Source organism: Eutrema salsugineum, unplaced genomic scaffold, assembly GCF_000478725.1.
Source record: "Eutrema salsugineum unplaced genomic scaffold, Eutsalg1_0 scaffold_2, whole genome shotgun sequence".
In the NCBI taxonomy this organism is placed as follows: Eukaryota; Viridiplantae; Streptophyta; class Magnoliopsida; order Brassicales; family Brassicaceae; genus Eutrema; species Eutrema salsugineum.
The window spans coordinates 8,835,620-8,859,635 of record NW_006256829.1 but is presented as its reverse complement, the minus strand read 5'-3'; the positions used below and the strand labels follow the sequence as shown (position 1 = coordinate 8,859,635).

The following is a 24,016-nucleotide window of genomic DNA, read 5'->3' as shown; positions in this document are numbered from 1 at the left end:
TTAGATGTACACGCAACATGTATGTCGTATGATATTTTAACAAACATCGATCTAAACGGGCACCCATTGCAAAGATTATACTATAATCTTGTAAATTGCTATTATTATGCTTATAACTTATAAGCCTGAATCCTTAAGTTTTACACTTGTACTCATTTGTAATCTTGATGCAAATGTAATAGATGTGATTCCTTAATCCAAATATTCATTTGTTTTCTTAGTCCAAATATAAAATAGATGTGATTCCTAGCTTATTTAACAAGTCGACCCATAAGAAAAAACTAAATTATCAAAGGAATCAAAGTGAAAGCTAAAACAGGTATATAAATTGGATGTATCTTCAATTTCCATTTTCTCCTTTTTCTTTTTTCTTTTGGTTCCCAGAGAAAGAAATGTGATGATGGGACGTAAATAAAGGTGAGAAACTACAATATGAATAATCAAATCCAACTTGTGAGTTGTGACTGAACATAAAACTGTTCCTCCCTCTCTTTTCTCTCTCTCTCTCTCCTCACTCTCAAGCACACGACCCACACGCACACACATACTCGAAAACAAAATCAAGAACCCTAATATCTAAACAACGTCCTGACTTAGGATCATAGATGGAGGGAGAAACCGCAGCGAAGGCAGCCGCGAGTTCCTCCTCCTCACCAAGCCGTTACGAGTCGCAGAAGAGACGAGACTGGAACACTTTCCTTCAGTATCTAAAGAACCACAAGCCACCTCTGAGTCTGTCTCGTTGCAGTGGCGCACACGTCATCGAGTTCCTTAAGTACCTCGACCAGTTTGGTAAGACCAAAGTCCACGTCGTGGCTTGTCCCTTCTTCGGAGAGCCTAACCCACCGGCTCAGTGCACCTGCCCTCTCAAGCAAGCTTGGGGAAGCCTGGACGCTCTCATCGGCCGTCTAAGGGCTGCGTTCGAAGAAATCGGCGGTGGTCTTCCTGAGTCTAACCCTTTCGCTGCCAAGGCCGTTAGGATCTATCTTAAGGAAGTCCGTGAATCTCAGGCTAAGGCTCGAGGGATTCCCTACGACAAGAAAAAGCGGAAACGGCCTCCTACGTCCACGGCAGCTCCAACCGCCGGTGATGGAGACGACGCCGGAGGAAGTGGTGGTGGTGCTGCTTTGGTCGTTAGTGCTGCAACTACGGCATAGTTGGGCGATTCGGAAAAAAATTCCACATACCTAATGCTATATCTAAGAGAAAACTATGGTGTAGTGATTCTTGAGTTCTTTACTTTCTAATTTTTTACTTATAGATGATATATTTTGTTTATTTGATGATTCAAGATATATATGTAAATTTCAATTGTATAGATGGAAGAGACGATCAACGATTATTAATAAGAACTTATTATGATTAGCTATCTACAATGATCACTTATTTTTCACCGTGATTGATTGATCAGTATAATTGTGATGTGTGCACATGCGAAGTCTCGGGTCTCACGTGAGCTGTGATTTCTTTCACAAGTCACAAATCTTCAGGTGCTTACTTTTTAAAAGCCTTGATGATCATCATCATCATCTTGTTACTCACTTTATTTTATTTTCTTCTTTACAAATTCAACGACTCAATAATATATGAGTTCCTTGATTCAGAAAATAATTTAGAATTGGTAAGCATATATAGAAATGCGGACTATTTTTTTATTTCACACTTTTCATGGAATTCACAGGAGACTCAATATATTAGGTATGAGTGCATTAATATCTAGCCTATATACACGGTATATACTTGTTAACAGAGACATGATCATAACAAAAGAGGAAATGATGGTACAAGCTCAAGATCTATATATATCTTAGAAATAGCAAAAATAAAAAATTATAGTGGGTGGTCTTAATTATTTGAAAAGGACTAGTGGCCAACCTAGCATTATTTCTCTTGGTAAGTAATATACAAATCTTCATCGTTTCATAATTCTCAAACTCAAAGCACTTTGATCTCAACACCCAAAAAAAAAAACAGTAATAGGCTAATAGCCTAGTTATATAACTAGAGGGCTAGTGCTTCGGAACTTGCCAATTAGTAAGATGGTAGACTGAAGAAGAAAGTGAGAGTCTAGTTTTGAAAATCAATTATTATAGTTTGATAGTTGTTTTTAAAATTATAATAGAAAAGAAGATAAATCCTATTGCCCGAATAAAAAAAAAAGAAGGAATCACATTAAACTTGTCAGTTGTCACTCAGGTTGGTAACCTCGTTATGGACATAGACGTGTGTATTTGGAAAAAGAGGAAAATTGGTAAATAAAAATATAAAAAGAAACGTCGACAGCAGGATTCGAACCTGCGCGGGCAAAGCCCAATTGATTTCGAGTCAATCTCCTTAACCGCTCGGACATATCGACATTGCGTTTAAACAACAACAAGAGATTAATATAGACAAAATTAATCGCTTAAAAACAGCGACAAACAGAAAGCCAGTTCTCTGAAGTTTCTCAGAGCTGAGCTATTCAGATTCACACACGATATTATTAATGATAAAATTAGTTGGATCACCATAACAATGTGTAGCTTATTTATTATGAACTGCAAAATCTTATATCATATTACATGATAGTTCTGCTGCCTCCAGATTTTGTTTTTAATTCCCAATTAAGGAGATGCGTTAAGAGATAAACCCTTTGCTTTTAAGACTCTCCACACCTTCCTTGATGATTTCGTCCATGCACCTGAACTCTAACCCCAATTCCATCAGCTTCGTTGCAGCGTTCTTGGCTCGGAGTAAACCCGGTTGAGTCTCTCTCGGTAACCTAAGACAGAGTTTCCAGTACATGTTACTGAAAGCTACGTATATAGAAACACAACGAGTGTTTGAAAGAGAGGTTGTGACTTACTTGGGGACATTGTAGTTGGGATAGAGGTCAGCCACTTTGGCTACAAAATCACCGTAGTGAGAGATGGCCTCGACGCACAAGTGTCTTCCTTTTGCAGATGGGTTCTCGTAGACAAGAATATGGGCTAAGGCCACGTCCTTGAAATGCACCGACCCCATGAAGAAGTTCTCGTACGTCTCTGTGCACCCTGTTGCATCATTGGATAATAAAGAGACTTTTGTCACTCAAGACCCAATTCAAAATATGTGATATATAGAATCAAAAGAGAATACCCTGAAGAAGGCGTAGAAGCATGAGCATGCTTGCGTTAAGGGATGGAGAAATCATAGGACCCATGACAGTGCCTGGATTCACCACAACCACATCCAATCCTTTCTCCTCTGCAAACTCCCAAGCTGCCTTCTCGGCGAGCGTCTTCGACAGTGGATACCACAACTACCAAACCAAACCAAACCAACACAAGAACTACGCTCATTTCAAAGAAACCTATACCATCTACAAGATAAATCAAGAAAGATGTGGAATCAGTAGATCTTAATTAGAGACACGTACTCCATTTTGGTTGCAGTAGTCTTGGTCAGCCCAACATTCCTCGTTCTTGATCTTATCGGCAGGCCAGTTGGGGCTTGGGGTTATCGCCGATATGGATGACGTCACCACAACCCTCTTAACGCCGGCTTCTTTCGCCGCCGTCAGTACATTTATGGTTCCCTTAACCGCCGGGTCAAGTAGTTGCTTCTGTGTACACATATATACACATGAAGTGACGAACTTCTCTAATCATTAAAAGCTTAGAATTGGGAGTGAGTATAGAACCTGGGGATCTTGGACCTCATCGACGATACAGGGCGATGCAAGGTGGAATACGCCGGAACATCCTTTGACGGCGGCGGAAACAGTGTCGTACTGCAGGAGATCCATCTCGAATAGATGGAGGCGCGTGGCCGCACCTTCGAGAGCTTCCAGATGTTTTGTCTCTTTCTCATCCTCTGCAACACAGATTTGACAAAATCCATGACAATTAGGCGGAGAATACGGTTACTGGAGGGTGGAGGCGTAATCGACGAGAGGAATTCGTAGAGATTACGGAGGTTTTTCACGGTGGCGTGGACGGAGTAGCCGCGTTGGAGGAGCAGATGGACGAGCCACGAGCCGATGCCGCCACTGGCGCCGGTGACGCAAACTACTTCTCGTTCCGTCGACATTGATGAATTTGACTGATTAAAGCGTTTTCTCTCAGTTTCAGACAGACAAAACTCTTTTTCAGACACTCTCACTCTCTCTCTTTCTCTGGCTGTTTGAGACTCGAGAGTAGAGTAATGGTGCCACGTGGCCACAACAGAATAATTAAGCACATAAATCTATGATCTATGAGATAGCTTTATTTATCGTCTGAATTAATACACATCAAGCAAAAAAATTGTTGCTTACAGAAATTTGTTCATTTGTTAATTTTCTGTTAGAGAACAAATGCGTTATATCGTACGGTTAAATCAAAATGAAAAAGAATCAATCGCAGGAAGTAACAGAGAGCGCAACGCGGAGATCGTTCGATGTTCCAGAGACGTACATTCGGTGCGTCTCGATTTCTTCTCTCCTCCGGTCACTGGTGGCCGCCACGTCAGCAGCCGCCGCGTAATGGATTCCGTTGTTGACATCGTCTCCGGTGGAGAAAATGATCTCCCTGAGAATGGGTTCGTGTCCGTTTAGAAGATTTCCCATGCTCAACACTTTTCTCCATGACTGGTTCGCTGATGGCGGCGAGAACAGATTCGACACCACTTGTCTCTCTCTCGGAGTCACTTCCTGTCTACCTACTTCCATCTCCTGTGTTTCAGTGACCAGACACGTTAGATCATTCAATTATAACATTCTCATTAGCGAGATTCTCGTTAGTGTAACGATGACTCACCGTCCTGCTTTTGTTCTCTTCGTCATTTGAGTTTATTCCCATCAATGGAACATAAATGCCGTAGAAGTCGCTGAATATAACTTGAGCAAGGCGTGATGCATCCAGGAACTTTCTGTGAAGAGACGCTGCGACCGTTACCAACTTCTCGACGTGTTCAAAGACCACACAGAGACGTCTCAGGTCTTTGATGGTCTCTGCTCTATCCGGAAGATTATTTCCTGCATCCGAACATCTGTTATTATAGAGACAAGACGGCCACGACGAAGATTTATATAATTATGGAAAAAAATAACAAATATTTGTACGTTGTAGAGCCCCCAAAGTAGATTTGGTGATGAGGTAGAGTTGCTCCAATTTAGAGGTCATTTGTTTCATGTCCCCGAAGTTTGTCTGGTTAAGAGTGTCGGCTGATCCTCTGAAGGCTGTACAGACCATTTGCTCAAGAAGCTGATGAGGCCGCACTGTTTCCAGGTAATGAAGAATCTGAGAAATTTTCCAACACAACGAGGTTAAACCTTGCTCTCGCAAGAGGTTATCGAATAATCTCAAAAAGACACTCACTCACCTTTTCTCCCTCTCGGTTTGGGTCTAGGAGGGGCTTTTGGTCATCGGCTGGCAAAGCAGGTGCATCGTTCCAACTTTTCCTCCAGAGGTTTCCTTGATCAGACATCCGTTGAGAAAGGCGGCCACGAGGAGGCCATTTATCCTTCGAGCCTTCAGTGATGGAGCCTCCCGATGGTTCAGCGGCTTCAGGCTCAGAACTGTCCCAATCTCCAGGTGAATGCCATCTTATAAAGTCCTCAAACACGGCATCCGGGTTTGCTGCTTTGAATGCTGACATGTCTGCAATCACCTTCGTGAGATCAGAAAAATAGAAAGAAGAAATGAAGTGTGGGGATCTATGATAGATTTCCGAAACATATGCTCCTATAGTTCCCTTTCAATAGACTCAAACTTAGAAATAGATGACAAAGAAAAAGTTTAATGAACATTCTTCTCCGATATCTAGACAACAGAGAGAATTTTAAATCTCACCAGATAATAAGATGTCTTTCTCCAACTGGCCAGGAACGTTCTGAAGTTCAAAGGGCAAAAAAAGTTCTTCAATAGTCAAACAACGAAATGACCTTAAAAGAAGCTATCAACTTCTCTAATGTCAAGATATAACACAAACATGTAGAAAAAAATCCATATTATAGCAAGGAAACGCATATACACATTTGTCAAGAAACATTTTTTTCTTTTCTTCACTCGTTAAGAAACATTAAGCTTAGAGAAACGTTCTTAGTAGATAATCAAACCAAATTCACTTCTACTGGGAAAGATGTTGAGCTTACAAGGGAATCACCAAACGCCTCAACAGCCTGGAGTCTTTCTTCATGCATGTCTTCAGTCATAAGAGGTGGATCCTGTAATAACTCAGGAAATATGAGATTGTTAACGACATCATAGGAAACGGACTAGGTCAAGTCGAATACCAACCTGTGTAAATGGGGCATGGAGTCGCTGATGTGACTTCAGGAGCATCATGGTCCCCGCTGGTCCAGCTGAACCCCTTCTGATGGCATGTGTTGGGCTTTGGTTCACAGAATTTGTGCTTTCAGTTTTCCTCTCAAATCTGAGTCGATTAGATGTATCTTCTGCGATTGAACTGTATCCACGCAAAAGAGATTTAAACACTTAGCTTTGGTCAAGATTTCCTCTCAATGAGCTTTAACATTCAATCAAGGGTCATCATCATTTAAAATGGAAATGGAAGAAACGGAGAAAGAGAATGAGTACTTAACAATAATAATAATCAGGGTTTCATCAGTTTTAATAATAACGAGAACCTAAGAGCTCTCACTTGCTAAGTTCACCTGTCACGTTTCCTCTGCAGATCTGCTTCTGAGGATGTATTTCTTCTCTTGTCGACCTTCTGGTGTTCCTGAGGATTGATTTAAAGAAATGTTTCAAGCCAACAGCAGAGAAGCAATACAGGAATTAGGATCTGTTTGTTGTAGGTGTTTGGAATCCCTACATCTTTTATATTTGTATCGGTTGCATTTGTTAATTTAATAAAACATCTACTGGCAGTACATAACAACAGATGCACAAATACAGAAAGTCTTAGCCACTCACCTCCACAGAAACAGAAGCGTCTGAACTGTCTTCACTTCCTATACAGTCTAGGAACTCTTCATTCATTTCACGCTTTTTTTCAATGCAAATTGCAAGCTGATCAACAAAGAAGAAAATTGTTAGTGTCTAAAATAAATTTAACATTTCCAATTAAGGATATATGGGGGATCACCAGGTGCAACTTCTGGTAGATTAAACAAGTGGACAAATCAATAGAACCATCAACTGGCATTTTTGGCAACGGCTGTGACTCTTCCCAACACCAACGAACTTCGCGGACAAACTCTATCCAGAGAGAGGCAATGGCTAGAGATGGGATGCAGAAAAAAAAAAAACAATACGTCTATTAATCAGTTTATTCCTCATATTACGCCATTGGCAATTTAATCCATTTTGGCTGATTGGTCTACCAGCACGTACCACGGATATTGCAGTTGCCAAACCACAGTGAGTGCAAACAGAATTGTGTAAAAAGAGACTCAAGCGGTGCAGCCTTAAGAGCTCGAGAAAGCCTGTGTTCGCCTTTAGTAAAATCTGGGAGCTTAGATCCTGCGAGATTAGATTGGAAAAGGTGAAACAATACCACATAGCTGGATTCTAACAAATGTCTGGGACATAAGGGGTGGACTTTCAAATGATTATGGCTGCAAAATTAAAATTCATTCTAAAAATTTAGAATATATGGTAACTTGAATTCATGACCCAGCAATGATAATTAATGTTCAGTGTTGTGTAACAGAAACATAAGCTTATATTGAGCTACCATAGAGACAGGTGGTACACATGCATCTATATGTCCACACATAATATAGTGGAAGAATACCCTCATGAAAGAGATCTTTAATCACCCGATCAAGAACTGTTGGAGGAGGTATGACCACTGAGGTCTTCAAATTTTCGGAGCCTGGATTTTCCCCTGCGAGAGATTTAAAAAACATTAGACAGTGGAAATGTCGGTGAAAGCTAATGCTGTAAAAATAAATTTGAGACATAAGGGAAACTAATCATATGCTATAACTCAATCCCTTGCTAGTGGAAGTTTCTACATGTGTTTAAAAACATGACAAAAATACACGAGCATACAAAATTGCACAGACCTGACACGAAATCCTCCATAAACTGAGCTGTGAATGACATATCCAATGCTTCAACCACGCAAAGTAGTTGGGAAGAGAAATCAATTCTATTCCCATGTGAAGGATCACCCCTGGTAAAACATGATTTGTTATAAAACTGAAAGGGAAGAAAAACACACCATAACACATGCAAACTACTACTCTACCCTAGAATGGGAAACTATAAGAAGCATTTCTTACAGATATGGTGAGAGGATTGGGTGTAAAATCCACTTCTCAGCTTCATGGGGTGAAGCATTTTCAAGTTCAGCCATTTCAAGTGTGTTTTCTACAGTCTTGTCAGCGCATGTGACCACCAATTCGAATCCTGTCCATATCAGCCACAAAGTTAGATAATGAACTCCTTGAATCACATATACCAACACCAAAGACCAGCCTATGCTTTTGACGAACGATACAGGATTGTAATCACACATCTATTATATATCTGTGTGTGCTAAAATACAGAGGTATAAAGACCAGCTAGTAAATTAGAAAACTTGTGATGTACAATCACAGAAAAACACACATCCTTAACTAATATGTAAGACAGAGATGTAAAATACTTATAAGTACCGTATTGTGTTAGACTATAGTCCAATTTTTTTTTTTCCATACGGATGTACCTCTAAGTGGATCTTCAGCAGAGTACCACTCACTCCAAGGACAATCATCGTCCCAGTGCAATTTGTTACGTGACTCAGAACCATAGTGTTCTGCAGTGTCTGTTTTGTCACCCATAAGTTCATCCATATCATTTTCCTCATCCTCCTCATATGGGAAGGTCTGGTATGTTAGCCTCATCATAAAATGGACTTTGAAATTATGCATCGAGAAATCCACTCCTGAATAAACCTTTAAGTAATGAACTGTTTTCAATAAATATAATATCTAGCAAAATAACAAATTAATCACGTGACAGAGTAAGCCAAGTTGGACCGGATCTCACGTCAAGATTAAAAAATTGCCTCCCCTTCTAATATCCAGCTTGAAACATTTTGTATAAAGTACATATTGCAATACAGTATGTGAAGAAAAGAAAAGAACTTAAGAACAACTAAGTTGAAAAACCAGCTTTTCATCAGTGATGGCTGATGCTTAGAAAGTTTTCAAGTCCGCTTTGAGCAATTATCGTACCAATGAACATAACTAAGTAGGAGCCACGAAGACTTACAAACTTAGAAACAAACAACTCATATAGTCCTTCTAGGTGCATGAGTTTCACAGGGACTTGACTATTAATACGATCTGCTTCAAATCTTCTAGTAAAAACAGTACCCATATTCTGGATTCCAATATATGCTTTGCGTGAAGGGTCATGCACAGGGACAAAGGCTGGCCACAAGCTGCATACCAAAGTCGCATAATAGTTAGTGACTAGCTCAACCAAATATGCACCTCACTGTTATCTCCTTAGCAAAGATCCTCAGGGATACACATTTCTATCGACTTTGATTTCCAAGACTCCGGAGTAATTGGTAGGCGATTTGTTATCAACTCAAAGAAATAGTGTATTGTAAGAGTTACACTTTACGATGCTAAAGCTAAAGTGGTGTTACGGGCTAAGACATTGTACCTGGCACAGTTAGACAAAGCAATAGCAACCGAACTCAGAAGCTTGCTAGACTCTGGTGAATCAAGAAGCACCCCACTGGCACTTTGTGGAGCAATCAACTATAAGATGCAGGAATAGTAATCAAATATCGAATATGTAGAAGGGCAGGAACCATTTCAAGTAAAAATTTTAGACTTAAAGCGTACCAGAAAATCCTTCACCCCAAAGCAAAGCTGGAGATCATGTGAATTACTGTTCCAATTACCAATTCCAGCTGCATCAGTCAGATACCGAATCAAGAAACAGAAAATGCAGTTTCTCAAAGATAAAACGTATTACCCTGAAAATTATATACCTTGTTGGCTACCATTATTGTCAATTTGAAAGTAGAACTCCATACAATAGCTCTTTGCGACATTTTTTAGATCGTACTTGACCTTAAACAGATTCTTGGAATCCTCCACTGCAACAGCCCCCTTTTCCTGCACTCACAGGACGCAGGCAACGTAAGAGATATAGCAAGTAGATTTTAAAATAAACATCCAAGTCCATATGTGTACATCAAAAGCACATTCATGTGATTCTAACGAGTTCAGAAAGTCCCATTTACAGCTATAGAACTCGATCGGAATGGGATGAAATAATTTGGAAACGCAAACGTACCACCAGGTTTTTGGGACCATCGGCTAACCATTGACGACAAGTTGCTTCAATGTCTGAAATGAATCTAAAAAGCAACGGGATCAGTGGTGACTTTCCGCTCGTTAAAGAACAACGTAGTATTGATTATTGAATCCAAGCATTCAAATCGTGAAGATGAGCTACCTTTCCCAGGAAGAAGCTAGAGTAAAATCATCGAAATGTTGCACCTGCAATTTAATTTCTGATTCATGAATACAAAAAGAAAAACAGAAGAGCACATGAAGAACAAGGGGATAGCAACTGGCATACCTCTTCTTCGGCATCATCATCTTCTTCGAGAGGATTCGGTCTGCTTGTAGAAGCCATATAAATTGGGGAGCGATTTTCTCCCGCTCTCTTTTTCTGGATGAGAAACTCTTGGAGATCCTCCGATCAAGAGATCCGCTTCGGGAAAGAGCAACGACGATTGTGTAAAGTTAAAGAAGACGGTACAATGAGAAGGAACGTCGTCGTTCGAGGCTGACTTGGGACTTTGACAAACGGTGATAACAACGCGTGCCGTTTCGTTTAATTAGAAACGAGTTGTATTTTATTATCCTTTTAACTTAAGTTTCTAAATCTGATCCGACGGTCACAAAAAGGCAAATACCAGTGGGCCTAACAGTAGTAGCCCAGTACAAAGCTTATTTGTGCCCATTGCAATTTCTCAAGTAGTCCACAAAATATAATCTCAGTGATGTATAGGGGGAAAACAAAAATTTACCTCTATTACAAGACTTCAAATGTGAATACTAATCTTCTTTTTTTTTTTCTCAAATCAATAATCGAAATTCTCTTCAGCTTTAATAATTTCGGAATTTTTGTATTTATATGGGATTGGTGATCATTTTAGGTGAACACAATTATGTTTGCAGGGACCACAATGCACAACTAAGATTTAATTATCTGAAAGAAATTAAGTAAAAACAATTGTTATGTCCCAAAATAACAAAATATACATTAATTTGAAAAAACAATTAATAAAAATAGAAATACGGGAGCGTAGTAGATCGAGGAGGAGACAGACAGTCTGAGAAATCGTACTGCTTTACATAAATGAAGCCGTCCTCTCCTCACTAACGTTTGTTAACGAAGATGAAATCTCAAATCCCTTGAAATCTGAAGCACACTCCATTTTTCCATCTCTCCCAGCTCACTCATAGTCATTTTCCACGACGACGACCTATAAATGGCTGCAGCTTTGGAGTGCTGGTCGAGCCGTGCCGGAGGTGGCGCTCCCGACGACGATCTGGTGGATCAGGTCCTCATGCGCACGCACGACAGGTCCGAGTCTCTTATTACGTCTCAGCCTGAGTCGGCTTTGGAGGTCGAGGGATCCACGCCGCTTTTCGATCAGAGCACATCGGCTATGCAGAAGCGGTTTCAGCGTCTCAGCCGCAACGTCTCCGAGGCGATTTCGTCGCTCAAAAACTCGCTCAATCTCGATTCCGCGCGGGACAACCAGAGCGTCGGCGGAAATCCGTCGCCTAAGAGCGAAACCGGCGGCGGCGGCGGCGGCAGGAAGCTCCTGTGGGCTACTGTAGTGAGGAACCTCGCTAAGATGTATCCTGGTAGCCAGTTACCGGAGAAGCTCGTATCGAATCTCAAGAAGCATTACGATTCCTTGCCCTTCAGGTAAACCAGATTCATCAGTTTCTTTCTATTTAGGGACACTTTAAAGATATTTTGCGAGTTTTCGCTGTTTCGATTTTCTAAACTCCGAAGCAGCTCAAGTTTAGCTGCTTAAGCAATGTTCCATTTCTCTCTCTCGGTTTCACTTTCACTAGACTATTAATATATTCTTGTATGTATGTTGCACTTATTTCCCACTAGAACTATCGTATTTTAGTGTTTCTCTGGGAGATGAAAAGTTCGATTCTGGATATATTGATATATTTTGGTAAATCATGGACCAATCAAGATAATTTGGTTTTGTTTTAACAGTTACAGTCAGGCTGGATTCGATATGAAAGAAGTCTTTCTACACGTAAAGTTGATAGAGCAAGCTTTTGGAGATGACAATCCTGTGTTTATGATTCAAGAAGTGTCTGCTGAGGAAGCTCGGGGTTCACTCCTCAGATTTACATTCGCCTGTAACTCTTCTCTTTCATGGTCCACCATGTCAGGCGCTCTTGATGGTGCTTCGATTTGTTGCAAGAAGATACAAATCTTTGAGAAGAAGGGTTTGACTCTCGGTGTTGTTCTTCTTCTGGATCAGTCTGGGCAAGTGAATTTGTTCAAAACCCGGGTAGAAAATGCCCTCAAGTCTGCAACCAGAAAGCCAAGACCGACTTCTGTTAAGCTCCCTTTTGGACTTTGTGGCTGTCAAGAACAGAACGGCGGTGTTGGGGAACTTGGGGGTGTCGAAGAAGAGTCCATTCAGCATAGTAATAGGCTAGGGATAGAAAACTTGAATAGTATGATCCAACTTCAAATTCCACTATCGAGTTCCTCATTTGCAGTATCAGTAGATGAATGGCAGACCATCCAATCAGGTGGCAATGAGATTGGAAAATGGCTATTGAATTCCGATAATGTTGAGTTTGGTGATCAGATTGGACCAAATTCTTTCAAAGGAGTTTTCCGAGGGAAACGGGTGGGAATCGAGAAACTAAAAGGTTGTGATAAAGGGAATTCATATGAGTTTGAGCTCCGAAAAGATTTCTTGGAGCTGATGACTTGTGGACACAAGAGCATTCTGCAATTTTATGGCGTTTGCATTGATGAGAACCACGGATTATGCGTTGTGACAAAACTGATGGAAGGCGGGTCACTCCATGAACTAATGTTAAAGAACAAGAAGCTTCAGACCAAGCAGATACTGCGAATTGCTATTGACATAGCTGAAGGGCTGAAGTTTGTTAATGATCATGGTGTTGCTTATAGGGACCTTAACACACAAAGAATACTTCTAGATAAGCATGGTAATGCCTGTTTGGGGGATATTGGAATAGTCACCGCTTGTAAGAACTTTGGTGAGGCCGTGGAATACGAAACTGATGGCTATCGATGGCTTGCACCTGAGGTTTGTATTCTCCTACTCTTGTCTTTGTTCAGCACATTACTTGAGAATTAGATTGTAAGCGTCACCATACTTGCCACTTCGAGATCGTTTCTTTCTTCTAAAGCCAAGTGATACAAAAAATTCGGCACCTGAAAGCTTGCTCACAGAGCTCTCTGGTCCATTATCATAATTCCCATAGAAACCAGTCGCAGACCTTATATGCATCATCTCTACTATCCGTCTATCCCCAAATGACCCACCTCATCTTGTTTTCTTTTTGTTTTTTTTTTGGATAAAAAAAGTTTCGTTGCTTTTGGCCATATCTGCTTTACCTTTTTCTGTTTGTCTGAGCAGTAATTGGATCGTCACTTTTGGTCACATATATCGTAAACAAAAGTGGGTCTTATTAAGTTCTGTCTATCTTCACAAAAGCACCTTAGACTAGCTTACGCCTTCCAATTTTATTACTTCATTGATTCAGCGTACCTAACTTCTTCTTCTTTTTTTTTGGTTATATGAGTTTATTCCGATTGCAATTGCAAATGGTCCACTGAACATAAGGTTACTTGATTTCATCTGATGAAACTTACTATTATGATTATTTTTTCTTATGACATGGTTGAAATCAGATAATAGCTGGTGACCCGGAGAACACAACAGAGACTTGGATGAGCAATGCTTATAGTTTTGGGATGGTACTGTGGGAGATGGTGACGGGAGAGGCGGCTTATGCGTCTTGCTCGCCGGTGCAGGCGGCTGTTGGGATTGCGGCTTGTGGCCTAAGACCGGAGATCCCAAAGGAATGCCCTCAAACCCTGAGAACTCTGATGATCAATTGCTGGAACAACTCCCCCACTAAACGCCCCAACTTCTCTGATATCCACTGCACGTTGCTCCGTGCCGTTTCACGCTAAGTTTGGTTTTTATTTGGTAAGGATCATATTGTACATTGAGATTGTAACACTGAATGTATTGATCATAATGGTTATATGAATTGAGTTGGAAATATATAAGGACATAGAGAGGAAGGTGTTCGTGTAGGTTTGGTTCGACCCTTGTATTGTGGCTAACCTTGAGGACCCGCCTCTTTTGTCTACGTTAGGCCGAAACTAATGCCTTAAACTAATGCTAATATTTCAGGTTCTCACTGCAAACAATGACATTGTGGTGTGTAATAGGAACAAACAGATTTTTGTTGCTGTTGCCACTTAAGGATAAACTGATAAGTAAGATTTGACCCTACTACATTGCATATGAATGAGTAGAATGTAGAATGTAGAATGGTACTTTTCTATCTTTCATTTATCTCTCTCCTTCTTTATTCAATTGGGCCATAGTACCAAAATTACTTAGTTTTAGATATCTGAAATGGACAGCCTAGTTTAAGGTTATTGACTACTCGTAGCCGTAGCCATCTTTGAACTCACAAATAGCAGTACGACAACATTAAACAAACAAATCACTAATTCAAAATCAAAGGCCTAGCCCAAAAATGAAATCGAATCACTAATGAGTCCATAGGCCGACGCCCCACCAGTACAAATATAATACAACACATTACACATTTACGTATATACACACGCATGAGTGCATGACACATGCATGTGTGAAAACGAACATAATTGAGAGGCATATATTGGATTTGGGTTTTTGGGGGAAGAGGGAGACATTTCATCTTTATCTTTCGTCAAAGTGGTGACACGTGATGCTTTTCAGAATCCACCACTCCACGTGCCCATTTTATTGCACCCTTTAATCCACAATTATTGATTTTCAACTAGATATTAACTTTTTAGTTATGTGCCTTTTTGGTTCTCCCCTGTTTCTTTTTTCCAAATAAATCTCAGTTTTTAAATATTTTAGGCTGCCTGTGTAATTTCGTAGGGGAAAACTTGATATACATCAAAATTGGCCAAGAAGAATAAAATAAGCTGGAGTATTATTTTTTATCGTCATCAAAAGTTGTCAAATATACGTTTTTCTCCGTTTTTCTTAGCAGTTGGCACTAAACTCTGTGTCTACAGATATAATAATATAACTTTATTTCTTTCTTACAATGTTACAGTAATCATTTTGTCCTATGGTCCCGCCTCACGTGATTATTCCTCTTTACTCTTACCTCTCTCAATCTTAATTTATCTGATATATTTTTTTTCTTAACATTAAATTATCTTATATGTATTCATTTATTTGAAATTTACATAGTTACTAGTATTATTTGAGTACTATAGTTCTCCTTTTGTTAAACTTCATAGTGTGACATAAACCAACGGATGATTGTAAATCTAAAAACATTAGTAGTACCATGTAACAATTATTTTTACTTAAATTATTTTTGTATTGGTAAATGAATATATTTCATGTAACCGCAAAAAAAACCGTATAATTAATTATTTTTTACACTTTTATCCTATTAAAAACGCGAGAGATAATACCTTATAGGATAGTGTAAATGTTTTTTTGACATTATAGAATTATAGTATCGCAATTACTACCATTCAAAATTTGTGTCTTATATTCGTCACACCTACTTTTTGTGCGACCATCACTCAAACAGTAAGCTTAATTATTTTACATTTAAATATAAAGTCGTCAAAAAAATTTTGGCGACTCTTGTGCACTTGTTAGTCGTCACGTATTTTATATACCAGAACATGAATTGTTATTTTTAACTTCTTTATCACACTACTGTAACACGGAAACAGGTGTGTTATACTATTATATGAACAAAATTAATACTGTGCAAAATGATATGATATATGCAAAATTTAATACAGGTGTGTTATACTTCAAAATTATTTGATGTTTAAGGTTTTTGCACACAGTTTAAGGATTCATTTAATTTTTATTTTCCATATATTAAAAATATTATTTAAAATCTATTTAAATATCATTCAGCCAATAAGAAGACAATCTGCAAAATATAAAAGGTCAAAAACTATAAAAAATCATTAAATTTTACATTGAAAAATGAGAACATCAAATAATTCTGAACAAAAAAACCTTCTAAAACATCAAATAATTCTGAACAGAGGAAGTATTATTACATGAACAAAATTCTCATTAACCATCGCCAGCTTCCTCTTTGACTTCTGCATTTATGTATATCTATAAAAAAAAATCGATTTAGCACAGAATAACAAAAAGTTTAGTTTGAATGATTTCATTTTGTTCTATTTTCGTTTTGGTAAGATGAAGATTGAACGACACCCTTTCCATACTTTTTGTTGTCACCAAGAGTCTTTATTATTCGATACTATTAAAAGTTAGGAAATGTAGGAACTAAAAAGTATCGATAGCTTAACATACAGTCAAGAAAATCAAGTGTTATATAGTTTATACTCTTTGTTTCAATAAGAATGTTGTTTTAGAATTCCAATGTAATTTTTAACATAAAATATTATTTTTAACCTCAATAAATTCAGAAAATTAATTATAAATATAATTCCAAAAATCATTTTCTGCAAATTAACCTTTTATCTTATTTCTTAATTTGTGTGAAGAATGTAACATTTTTTGTAAAATGGAGGGAGTACTTTTATAGTAGTTTTGTAGCTAAAAACAAACTTTACCTAAAAAATTTGTAATTCTAACAATTTCTGTTTTCCAAAAAAATATAAAATCTTATCCTATAATTTAAGTCGAAAGATTTGTTTAGGTTTCCTCGTTATTACTTATTGCTTTTTTCCTGGTCAACAGTTTCCTCGTTATCACTAAAACGCAGAGATACTAATCGGGACCAAACTCACTTGTAACTAATAGACACTGGTACAAAAAAAAGTTATCAATTTATCATCAAATTCCTGATTTCTTTTAATATGTGTGATCAAACTTCACATTTTGGAAATGAAGATAGCATTAAACAGAATACCAGCTATAAATAGCATCTATTTTTTACCTAATTATAATTGGTAACGTAAAATCACCTGTTTTTATCACACAACCAATGCTGTTTTAACTCCCAAGCAAATGTTAGATTAACAAAAGGAAAATAAGTAAAAAGAACCAAAACCAAAAAAAAAAAAAACAAAAAGGAGAGAGATTAATAATTCCACAATCCTTCAACCACTTTTTTAACCAGCCCCTCCTCTCTCTCTCTCTCTCTCTCTCTCCCCCAAAACTCCATTTCTCTGCAAATCCAATCCCTCACAAACCCTAAATTATCCCCCCAAATTTCAACTTCTCCGCCGTTCTACACCGTAAATGTGGCGGCCGTGGCGCAAATCGTCGGTTAAAATTCACGACACCTACTCTCCCACCGCCTCCTTCTCCTTCAAAGACATCCACCACCTCTGCACCACCGACGATTCATCATCTCCCTTCCCTTCTTCTCCTTCCCCTTCTCCTAAAAACGTATCCAGAGTCTTCCACCGAGTCTGCGCCGCCAATCTAATCTTCCGATCCTGGCCAACTCGTCCGTCAAATCAGCTCCTCCGCGCAGACTCCGAGCCCGCCAATCCAAAATCAGATTCGCGACAACAATCAAAGCCCGAACCAGATGTACGGATTTCTCTCCCCGGCGCAGAGACCAGCATCGTCGTCTACTTCACCAGCCTCCGCGTCGTCCGTCCCACGTTCGAAGACTGCCGAGCTGTCACGACGATCCTCCGTAGCTTCCCCGTGCGAATCGACGAACGAGATCTCTCGATGGACGCGTCGTTCGCTTCCGAGCTGCAGCGGATCTTCCAGGACCAGAGCCAGACGAAGACGCCGAAGCTGCCGCGCGTATTTATCGGCGGCCGGTACGTCGGAGGAGCGGAGGAGGTTAAGCAGCTTCACGAGATCGGAGAGCTGAAGGTGCTCGTGAAGGAGTTGCCGAGGATTGAACGAGGCGTGTGTGAGATTTGCGGCGGTCACAGGTTCGTACCGTGCGACGTGTGTCACGGTAGCCATAAGGTGTACACGGAGAAGCTAGGTTTCAGAACTTGCTCTGCCTGCAACGAGAATGGTATCGTCAGGTGTTCGTCTTGTTCATTTCCGCATCTCTCGCCTAATTCCTAGATTTTCTTTTTTTTTTTTGATTTTTTGTTATAATTAATTCTACACGAAAAAATCGAATAATTAATATTTTGTTTTTTTATTCTAATTCAGAAGTTTCCAATCTGTAAAATTCGAAATGGAAAGAGGTAGCTTCAGCTTGTTTTGGATATAATTAGATTCGTCGAAATAATCATGAGATCAGTGTGTGATGTGAACGTGATTAGCAGCTAACATTTGTTTTTTTTTAATTATGTTATTTGCTGTCAAAGAGCAAGCCAAAGTGTTATTTTTTCTAATTTTTAAACTATAGATCTAAATGCGGTATGGATGAAGGAAAAAATTCTCTAAGTGGTTGATGAATAAGAGATGGATGGGTGAATTGTTATTTTAGCACGATGCTAACTGCAAAAAATAGCATAAGGAAAACAAACTGTGCAAATATAGCAAAGATAAATAATACATTTCTGGCTTAAGAAAGAAAATACAGTTATGTGCATACTTATTCGGTGTCACTTTTCAAATAATGACATTATCATTTCGCTAATTAAAATAGCGGTTTATAAATGAGCGATTGATTGTCTATGTAACATGCAAAATAGTACTATTGGTTATTTTTTTTAAAAAAAGGTGTGGTTCAATCATATAACACAATCGTCCATGATGTGGTATGTGTCTATTGTCTAACAAACATCTTCATAGTGTTGATAACATCTTTATAGAAAAGACGAAATCATGAGTTCTGAATTCATAATGTGGTGACTAGTGAATTAGCTATCAATCGGATGTCAGAAGGAAGCAACGTTAGGTTCGGTAAAGTGCATTTGGTATGGGCTAACTCCTCTCTTTGGTCCATTTGCAACTCACTTGTAGACATGTCCGATCTCTTCATATGGGCCGACGATATCCGTATATATACATTATCCAAGACTTGGAACTAATAAATTAACAGACATTAATATGTGCTTTTGTAGTAGTTTAGGAAACTAATGAATATTTAACGTTATTTTCAAGTTATTACACACATGTTAATTGTTATATATTTTTCCAAGAAATATTCAGTAAAATTGTATCGTACTAAAATTAAAAGGTATTTTATAATACCTCGTTTGTCAATTAATAATTTATAGAGATTGTGTCTGTGTAGTGTGTACAGCTACTCGAAGACTGATGGTATAGTGCAGCTTCTGACCCTTTTACCACCAAGCCAATCATGTAGCCGTGTATAGTATTTGTAAACATTTCAATATGTACCCCCAAACAATATATTATAATAATAATAAAACAATGTATTTATAGAAAGAAAAGAACAATGTATTCCCTATTAAAGAAGAGAGGATAATTATCCTCATCAAATATCACCGCCATTGACCGATTTACCATGTCGGTAACTTCTCTTATTATATTCATAATGTTTGCTATAAATATGTTGTTACCTCCCCTTATAAACTAGAAGTTACACGAGTGAATAAACTCTCCTTCCTTCTCTCCCTTACATCTCTTTTCTTCTCTCTCAAACAAAATAATATAATATAATATAATATATATACATACGCATATATATTTATATGAAAAATATATATCCTCACTTATATCATATATAATACATAAAACGTTATCAGCACGAGCCGTTTTTATACCGTTCCTATACCAAAAAGGTGAGGTTTAATTTATGTTCAATCCGTCTACTTTTATGTTTATATTCTATGGTCGGGATGATAGGCGCTGCCTTCTCCGAACCGATCGTTATGGAGGCTATGCCTTTACGATCATGATCATATGGTAGACTATGTCTCCTCAGATCAAATATATGGTTGGTTTATGATCATATGGTAGTTGACTCCTCAGATCATTACCTCCATATAATAAATGCCCAGAAGACATTTAAGAAAAGTTCCTAAAGAACTAAGAATAACATACTATATGTCCAGAAGACATATGAAAAAGAATAGTTCCAGAAGAACTATATAAAAAATATATATCCAGAAGATATATAAAAGCGTTCCTGAAGAACTGCATAATTAATTTCGTCCAGAAGACGAATATTTATTTTAATTATTGTTCTTTAAATTCTGTTAATTACTATTATTTAATTTCTGTTTATTATTACTTTAAATTCAGTATTTTAAATTCAGTTTTTATTACGTTTATGAATTCTAAAATTTTATCATGTTTTATTAAAATCAGAATTTTTGAAACTGAATTATGACCAAATTTATAAATTGTTGTATTGATAACAGTTATCATGTCGAATTTGACAAAACTCGAGATTACTGCCCTTGATATTTCTGGAAGAAATTATATGAGATGGGCAGTAGCTGCAAGGATGCATTTAAAAGGAAATGAGCTCCTTGATACCATCGATAAAACAAAAACAGTTCCTGAAGAGAAAAAGGCGAAAGCCATGATCTTTTTATTCCACCATATCCATAATGGTTTAAAAGATGAATATATCACGAAAGAAGATCCTGCAGATCTTTGGCAATCACTCCAAGATAGGTTCGATCACCAGAAATATGTGATCTTACCAAAGGCTAGACATGAGTGGTTGAACCTCTGGTTCCAGGACTATAAGAGCGTTAGTGAGTATAACTCCGCTCTATTTGGAATCACTTCCAGGATAATGTTGTGTGGAGAAAATATAAGTGATCATGATATGATTGAGAAAACTCTCTCAACATTTCATCCTGGAAACGTAGTCCTGCAGCAACAATACCGGGCAAACGGATACAAGAAGTATTCGGAGTTAATGCAAGTTCTCTTGGTGGCAGAACAAAATAATGAACTCGTGATTTTAAACCATCAATCTCGTCCAACTGGATCAGCTTCATTCCCAGAGGTGAATGTTGCATCGTCAAGCCATGAAAATTGGCAAAGTGGACGTGGACGCGGTCGCGAAAATGATCGTGGTCGTGGACGAGGTTTTGGACGTGGTCGAGGTCATGGACGAGGAAAAAGATTCTGTCCTGCTAATTTAAACGATGAAAGAAATAACAAAAAGTTCAAAGGTAATGAAGTTGGTCGCAAGCAACATGAGAATGCTTGCTACAGATGCGGCATGAAAGGACATTGGGTCCGTACCTGTCGTACGCCAAGACATTTAGCCGATCTGTACCAAGAATCGCAAAAGGCGAAAGGAAAAGAAAGTGAAACCAACTTCATCCATGGTGAATCCAGTTTTTCGTTTGATGGTATAAACGATGATACAAATCTCGATATATCTGATTTCATCGTTGATCCCGAAGATATCAACGAAAAACAAAACGAGTAAAATCTTCTCGAAGAAGAAGATGTGACATGATGTATACATAGTGTGAAAAATAAAAATGTAAAATATAATGTTTAAAAATGTATCTTTTGTTGTAAAAAGGTTTTTATTATAATATAAACTCTTTTGTTTTGCTATATTAATTTATCTTTTATGAATATCTTGAATTCAGAAAATGTCAAAGATTAAGATCGAGGATGGAGATATATGTCTGGCAGACAGTGCGACAACGCACACAATATTAAAAGATAAAAAGTATTTCTCCTCTCTAAATATGAAAGATTCCGCTGGAAGCGTGAATACAATATCTGGTAATGCAAAAATTATTATGGGCTCTGGAAGAGTCAGTTTTTCAATGCCAAGGGGAACAAAGTTTGAAATAAATGATGCGTTATATTCCCCTGGATCTTACAGAAATTTGTTAAGTTTCAAAGATATCCGCAGAAATGGATATCACATAGAAACTATGAATAAGAACGGCATTGAATATCTTTGCATTACTTCAGTTATTTCGGAGAGAAAAGTTGTACTGGAAATATTACCAGCATTATCCTCCGGAATATATTCCACAAAGATAAATATGACTGAATTATATGTTACTGTAAACCCGAAGTTTACAAGTACATTTAAAATCTGGCATGAACGATTAGGGCATCCTGGTTCAGTCATGATGCGGAGAATTGTGGAAAATTCTAATGGCCATCCGTTGAAAAACCAGAAGATTTTTCAATCGAGAGAATTTATATGTAATGCTTGTTCTCAAGGAAAACTAATAACTCGGCCATCACCAGCTAAAATCGGGAATGAATCTCTAGTATTCCTAGAGAGAATACATAGTGATATATGTGGGCCTATTCACCCACAATGCGGGCCATTTCGATATTTTATGGTATTAATTGACGCATCCAGTAGATGGTCACATGTGTGTTTATTGACAACACGTAATACGGCTTTCGCAAGATTCATTGCCCAGATAATCAGGTTGAGAGCACAGTTCCCTGATTATATGATAAAGAAAGTAAGACTTGATAACGCTGGTGAATTCACTTCCCAAGCTTTTAATGATTATTGTATGTCATTGGGAATTGATGTTGAACATCCTGTTGCACATGTTCACACACAAAACGGCATGGCTGAGTCATTGATTAAACGGTTACAACTCATTGCTACACCGTTAATATTGAGAACAAAGCTCCCAATTTCAGTATGGGGTCATGCTATCTTGCATGCAGCGGCATTGCTTCAGATAAGACCGAGTTCATATAATAAATATTCCCCAATACAATTAGCATCTGGCCAGGAGTCAAATGTATCCCACCTGCGTGTGTTCGGGTGTGCGGTTTATGTTCCGATAGCCCCGCCACAAAGATTAAAAATGGGGCCGCAAAGAAGATTGGGAATATATATCGGTTATACGTCACCGAGTATAATTAGGTATCTTGAACCGCAAACTGGTGATATGTTTACGGCACGTTTTGCCGATTGCCATTTTAATGAAGATGAATTTCCAGCGTTAGGGAGAGGAATTAAAGAAGTTCCAAAAGATGTTACATGGTGCACACCATCTTTGTTGCACCTTGATCCCCCTACGAAACAACGTGAATTCGAAGTTCAGAAAATTGTTCATTTACAAAATATGGCAAATGAAATACCAGATGCGTTCACAGATACGAAAAGAGTGACAAAGTCATATATATCCGCGGCAAATGTTCCATCGAGAATTAATGTTCCGGAAGAACAAAATGATGAAAAAAATAGAGAATGAACCCAAAGTTCAGTTAAAGAGGGGGAGGCCGATTGGCTCAAAGGATAAAAATCCCCGAAAGAAAAAGAAATTGGGAAAACAAAATGAAAATAGTCCAGAAGAACCACATACAGAGAAAGGTCTTGAAGACGAAAATGACGAAGAAAATCATGAGATTTCCATCAATTATGCCCAAGATGGGATATTATGGGCTAGAAATGAAATAGAAGATAATAATGGAATATTTTCATTCTCTGTATGCAAAGAAATTGAATATGAAATTGATGATCCAGATCCAAGGTCCATATTAGAATGCCAGAAAAGATCTGATTGGGAGAAATGGAAAATGGCCATAGAAACTGAATTGATCTCCCTTAATAAAAGGAAAGTTTTTGGACCGATTGTTACAACACCTAAAGATGTACAGCCGGTTGGGTACAAATGGGTTTTTGTGAGAAAAAGAAATGAGAAAAATGAGGTGACAAGATATAAAGCCCGACTTGTCGCCCAAGGATTTTCTCAAAGACCAGGAATTGATTATGAAGAAACTTATTCTCTGGTTATGGATGCAATTACATTCAGATTCTTAATGAGTCTTGCGGCATCCAAAAATCTTGAAATGTATCTTATGGATGTTGTGACAGCATATTTATATGGATCACTTGATAATGATATCTATATGAAAATCCCTGAAGGATTGAAAATTCCTGAAGCATTAAGTTCCAAATCGAAAGAAATATGTTCAGTCAAGTTACAGCGATCACTTTACGGATTAAAACAATCCGGACGCATGT

The 24,016-nt window shown here is 38.2% G+C and overlaps 6 protein-coding genes and 1 non-coding gene across 9 annotated transcripts; 4 read left to right on the top strand and 3 right to left on the bottom strand.

The window, feature by feature from the left end:
• Nucleotides 1-448: 448 nt before the first annotated feature.
• Nucleotides 449-1,376, top strand: LOC18016559 (protein LIGHT-DEPENDENT SHORT HYPOCOTYLS 5). Its single transcript, XM_006401012.2, has one exon. The coding sequence runs from the start codon at nt 606-608 to the stop codon at nt 1,155-1,157; it is 552 nt and encodes a 183-aa protein (XP_006401075.1). The 5' UTR covers nt 449-605; the 3' UTR covers nt 1,158-1,376.
• An 898-nt stretch (nt 1,377-2,274) lies between these two features.
• On the bottom strand, nt 2,275-2,356 carry TRNAS-CGA. The gene has a single exon. It is a non-coding gene; the product is annotated as a tRNA-Ser (tRNA).
• Nucleotides 2,357-2,460: 104 nt separating this feature from the next.
• LOC18016558 (cinnamoyl-CoA reductase 1) lies at nt 2,461-4,168 on the bottom strand. Its single transcript, XM_006401011.2, has 6 exons — nt 3,933-4,168; nt 3,662-3,834; nt 3,398-3,583; nt 3,118-3,280; nt 2,846-3,032; nt 2,461-2,761 (listed from the first exon to the last, which is right to left on the bottom strand). Exons 1-6 carry the CDS (start codon nt 4,048-4,050, stop codon nt 2,617-2,619), a joined length of 972 nt encoding a protein of 323 aa, XP_006401074.1. The 5' UTR covers nt 4,051-4,168; the 3' UTR covers nt 2,461-2,616.
• Nucleotides 4,169-4,212: 44 nt separating this feature from the next.
• On the bottom strand, nt 4,213-10,675 carry LOC18016557 (rab3 GTPase-activating protein catalytic subunit). 3 transcript variants are annotated; one of them, XM_006401010.2, is made up of 22 exons: nt 10,500-10,675; nt 10,374-10,417; nt 10,212-10,275; nt 9,904-10,030; nt 9,755-9,822; nt 9,570-9,667; nt 9,168-9,339; nt 8,620-8,848; nt 8,195-8,321; nt 7,976-8,085; nt 7,702-7,794; nt 7,299-7,427; nt 7,051-7,184; nt 6,879-6,974; nt 6,617-6,684; nt 6,240-6,408; nt 6,095-6,166; nt 5,793-5,832; nt 5,323-5,600; nt 5,063-5,240; nt 4,758-4,975; nt 4,213-4,672 (listed from the first exon to the last, which is right to left on the bottom strand). In XM_006401010.2, exons 1-22 carry the CDS (start codon nt 10,554-10,556, stop codon nt 4,355-4,357), a joined length of 2,889 nt encoding a protein of 962 aa, XP_006401073.1. In that variant the 5' UTR covers nt 10,557-10,675; the 3' UTR covers nt 4,213-4,354. The 3 variants fall into 3 exon arrangements, with proteins under 3 accessions (XP_006401073.1, XP_024011714.1, XP_024011713.1); XM_024155946.1 differs by having other exon boundaries at nt 9,755-9,800; nt 10,500-10,641; XM_024155945.1 differs by having other exon boundaries at nt 10,212-10,264; nt 10,500-10,519.
• A 639-nt stretch (nt 10,676-11,314) lies between these two features.
• Nucleotides 11,315-14,465, top strand: LOC18016556 (protein-tyrosine kinase 2-beta). Its single transcript, XM_006401009.2, has 3 exons — nt 11,315-11,864; nt 12,174-13,254; nt 13,863-14,465. Exons 1-3 carry the CDS (start codon nt 11,419-11,421, stop codon nt 14,145-14,147), a joined length of 1,812 nt encoding a protein of 603 aa, XP_006401072.1. The 5' UTR covers nt 11,315-11,418; the 3' UTR covers nt 14,148-14,465.
• Nucleotides 14,466-17,308: 2,843 nt separating this feature from the next.
• LOC18016554 (uncharacterized protein At5g39865) lies at nt 17,309-18,413 on the top strand. Its single transcript, XM_006401008.2, has one exon. It carries the CDS (start codon nt 17,437-17,439, stop codon nt 18,232-18,234), a length of 798 nt encoding a protein of 265 aa, XP_006401071.1. The 5' UTR covers nt 17,309-17,436; the 3' UTR covers nt 18,235-18,413.
• A 2,042-nt stretch (nt 18,414-20,455) lies between these two features.
• Nucleotides 20,456-21,481, top strand: LOC112086832. Its single transcript, XM_024156812.1, has one exon. It carries the CDS (start codon nt 20,456-20,458, stop codon nt 21,479-21,481), a length of 1,026 nt encoding a protein of 341 aa, XP_024012580.1.
• Nucleotides 21,482-24,016: the final 2,535 nt, after the last annotated feature.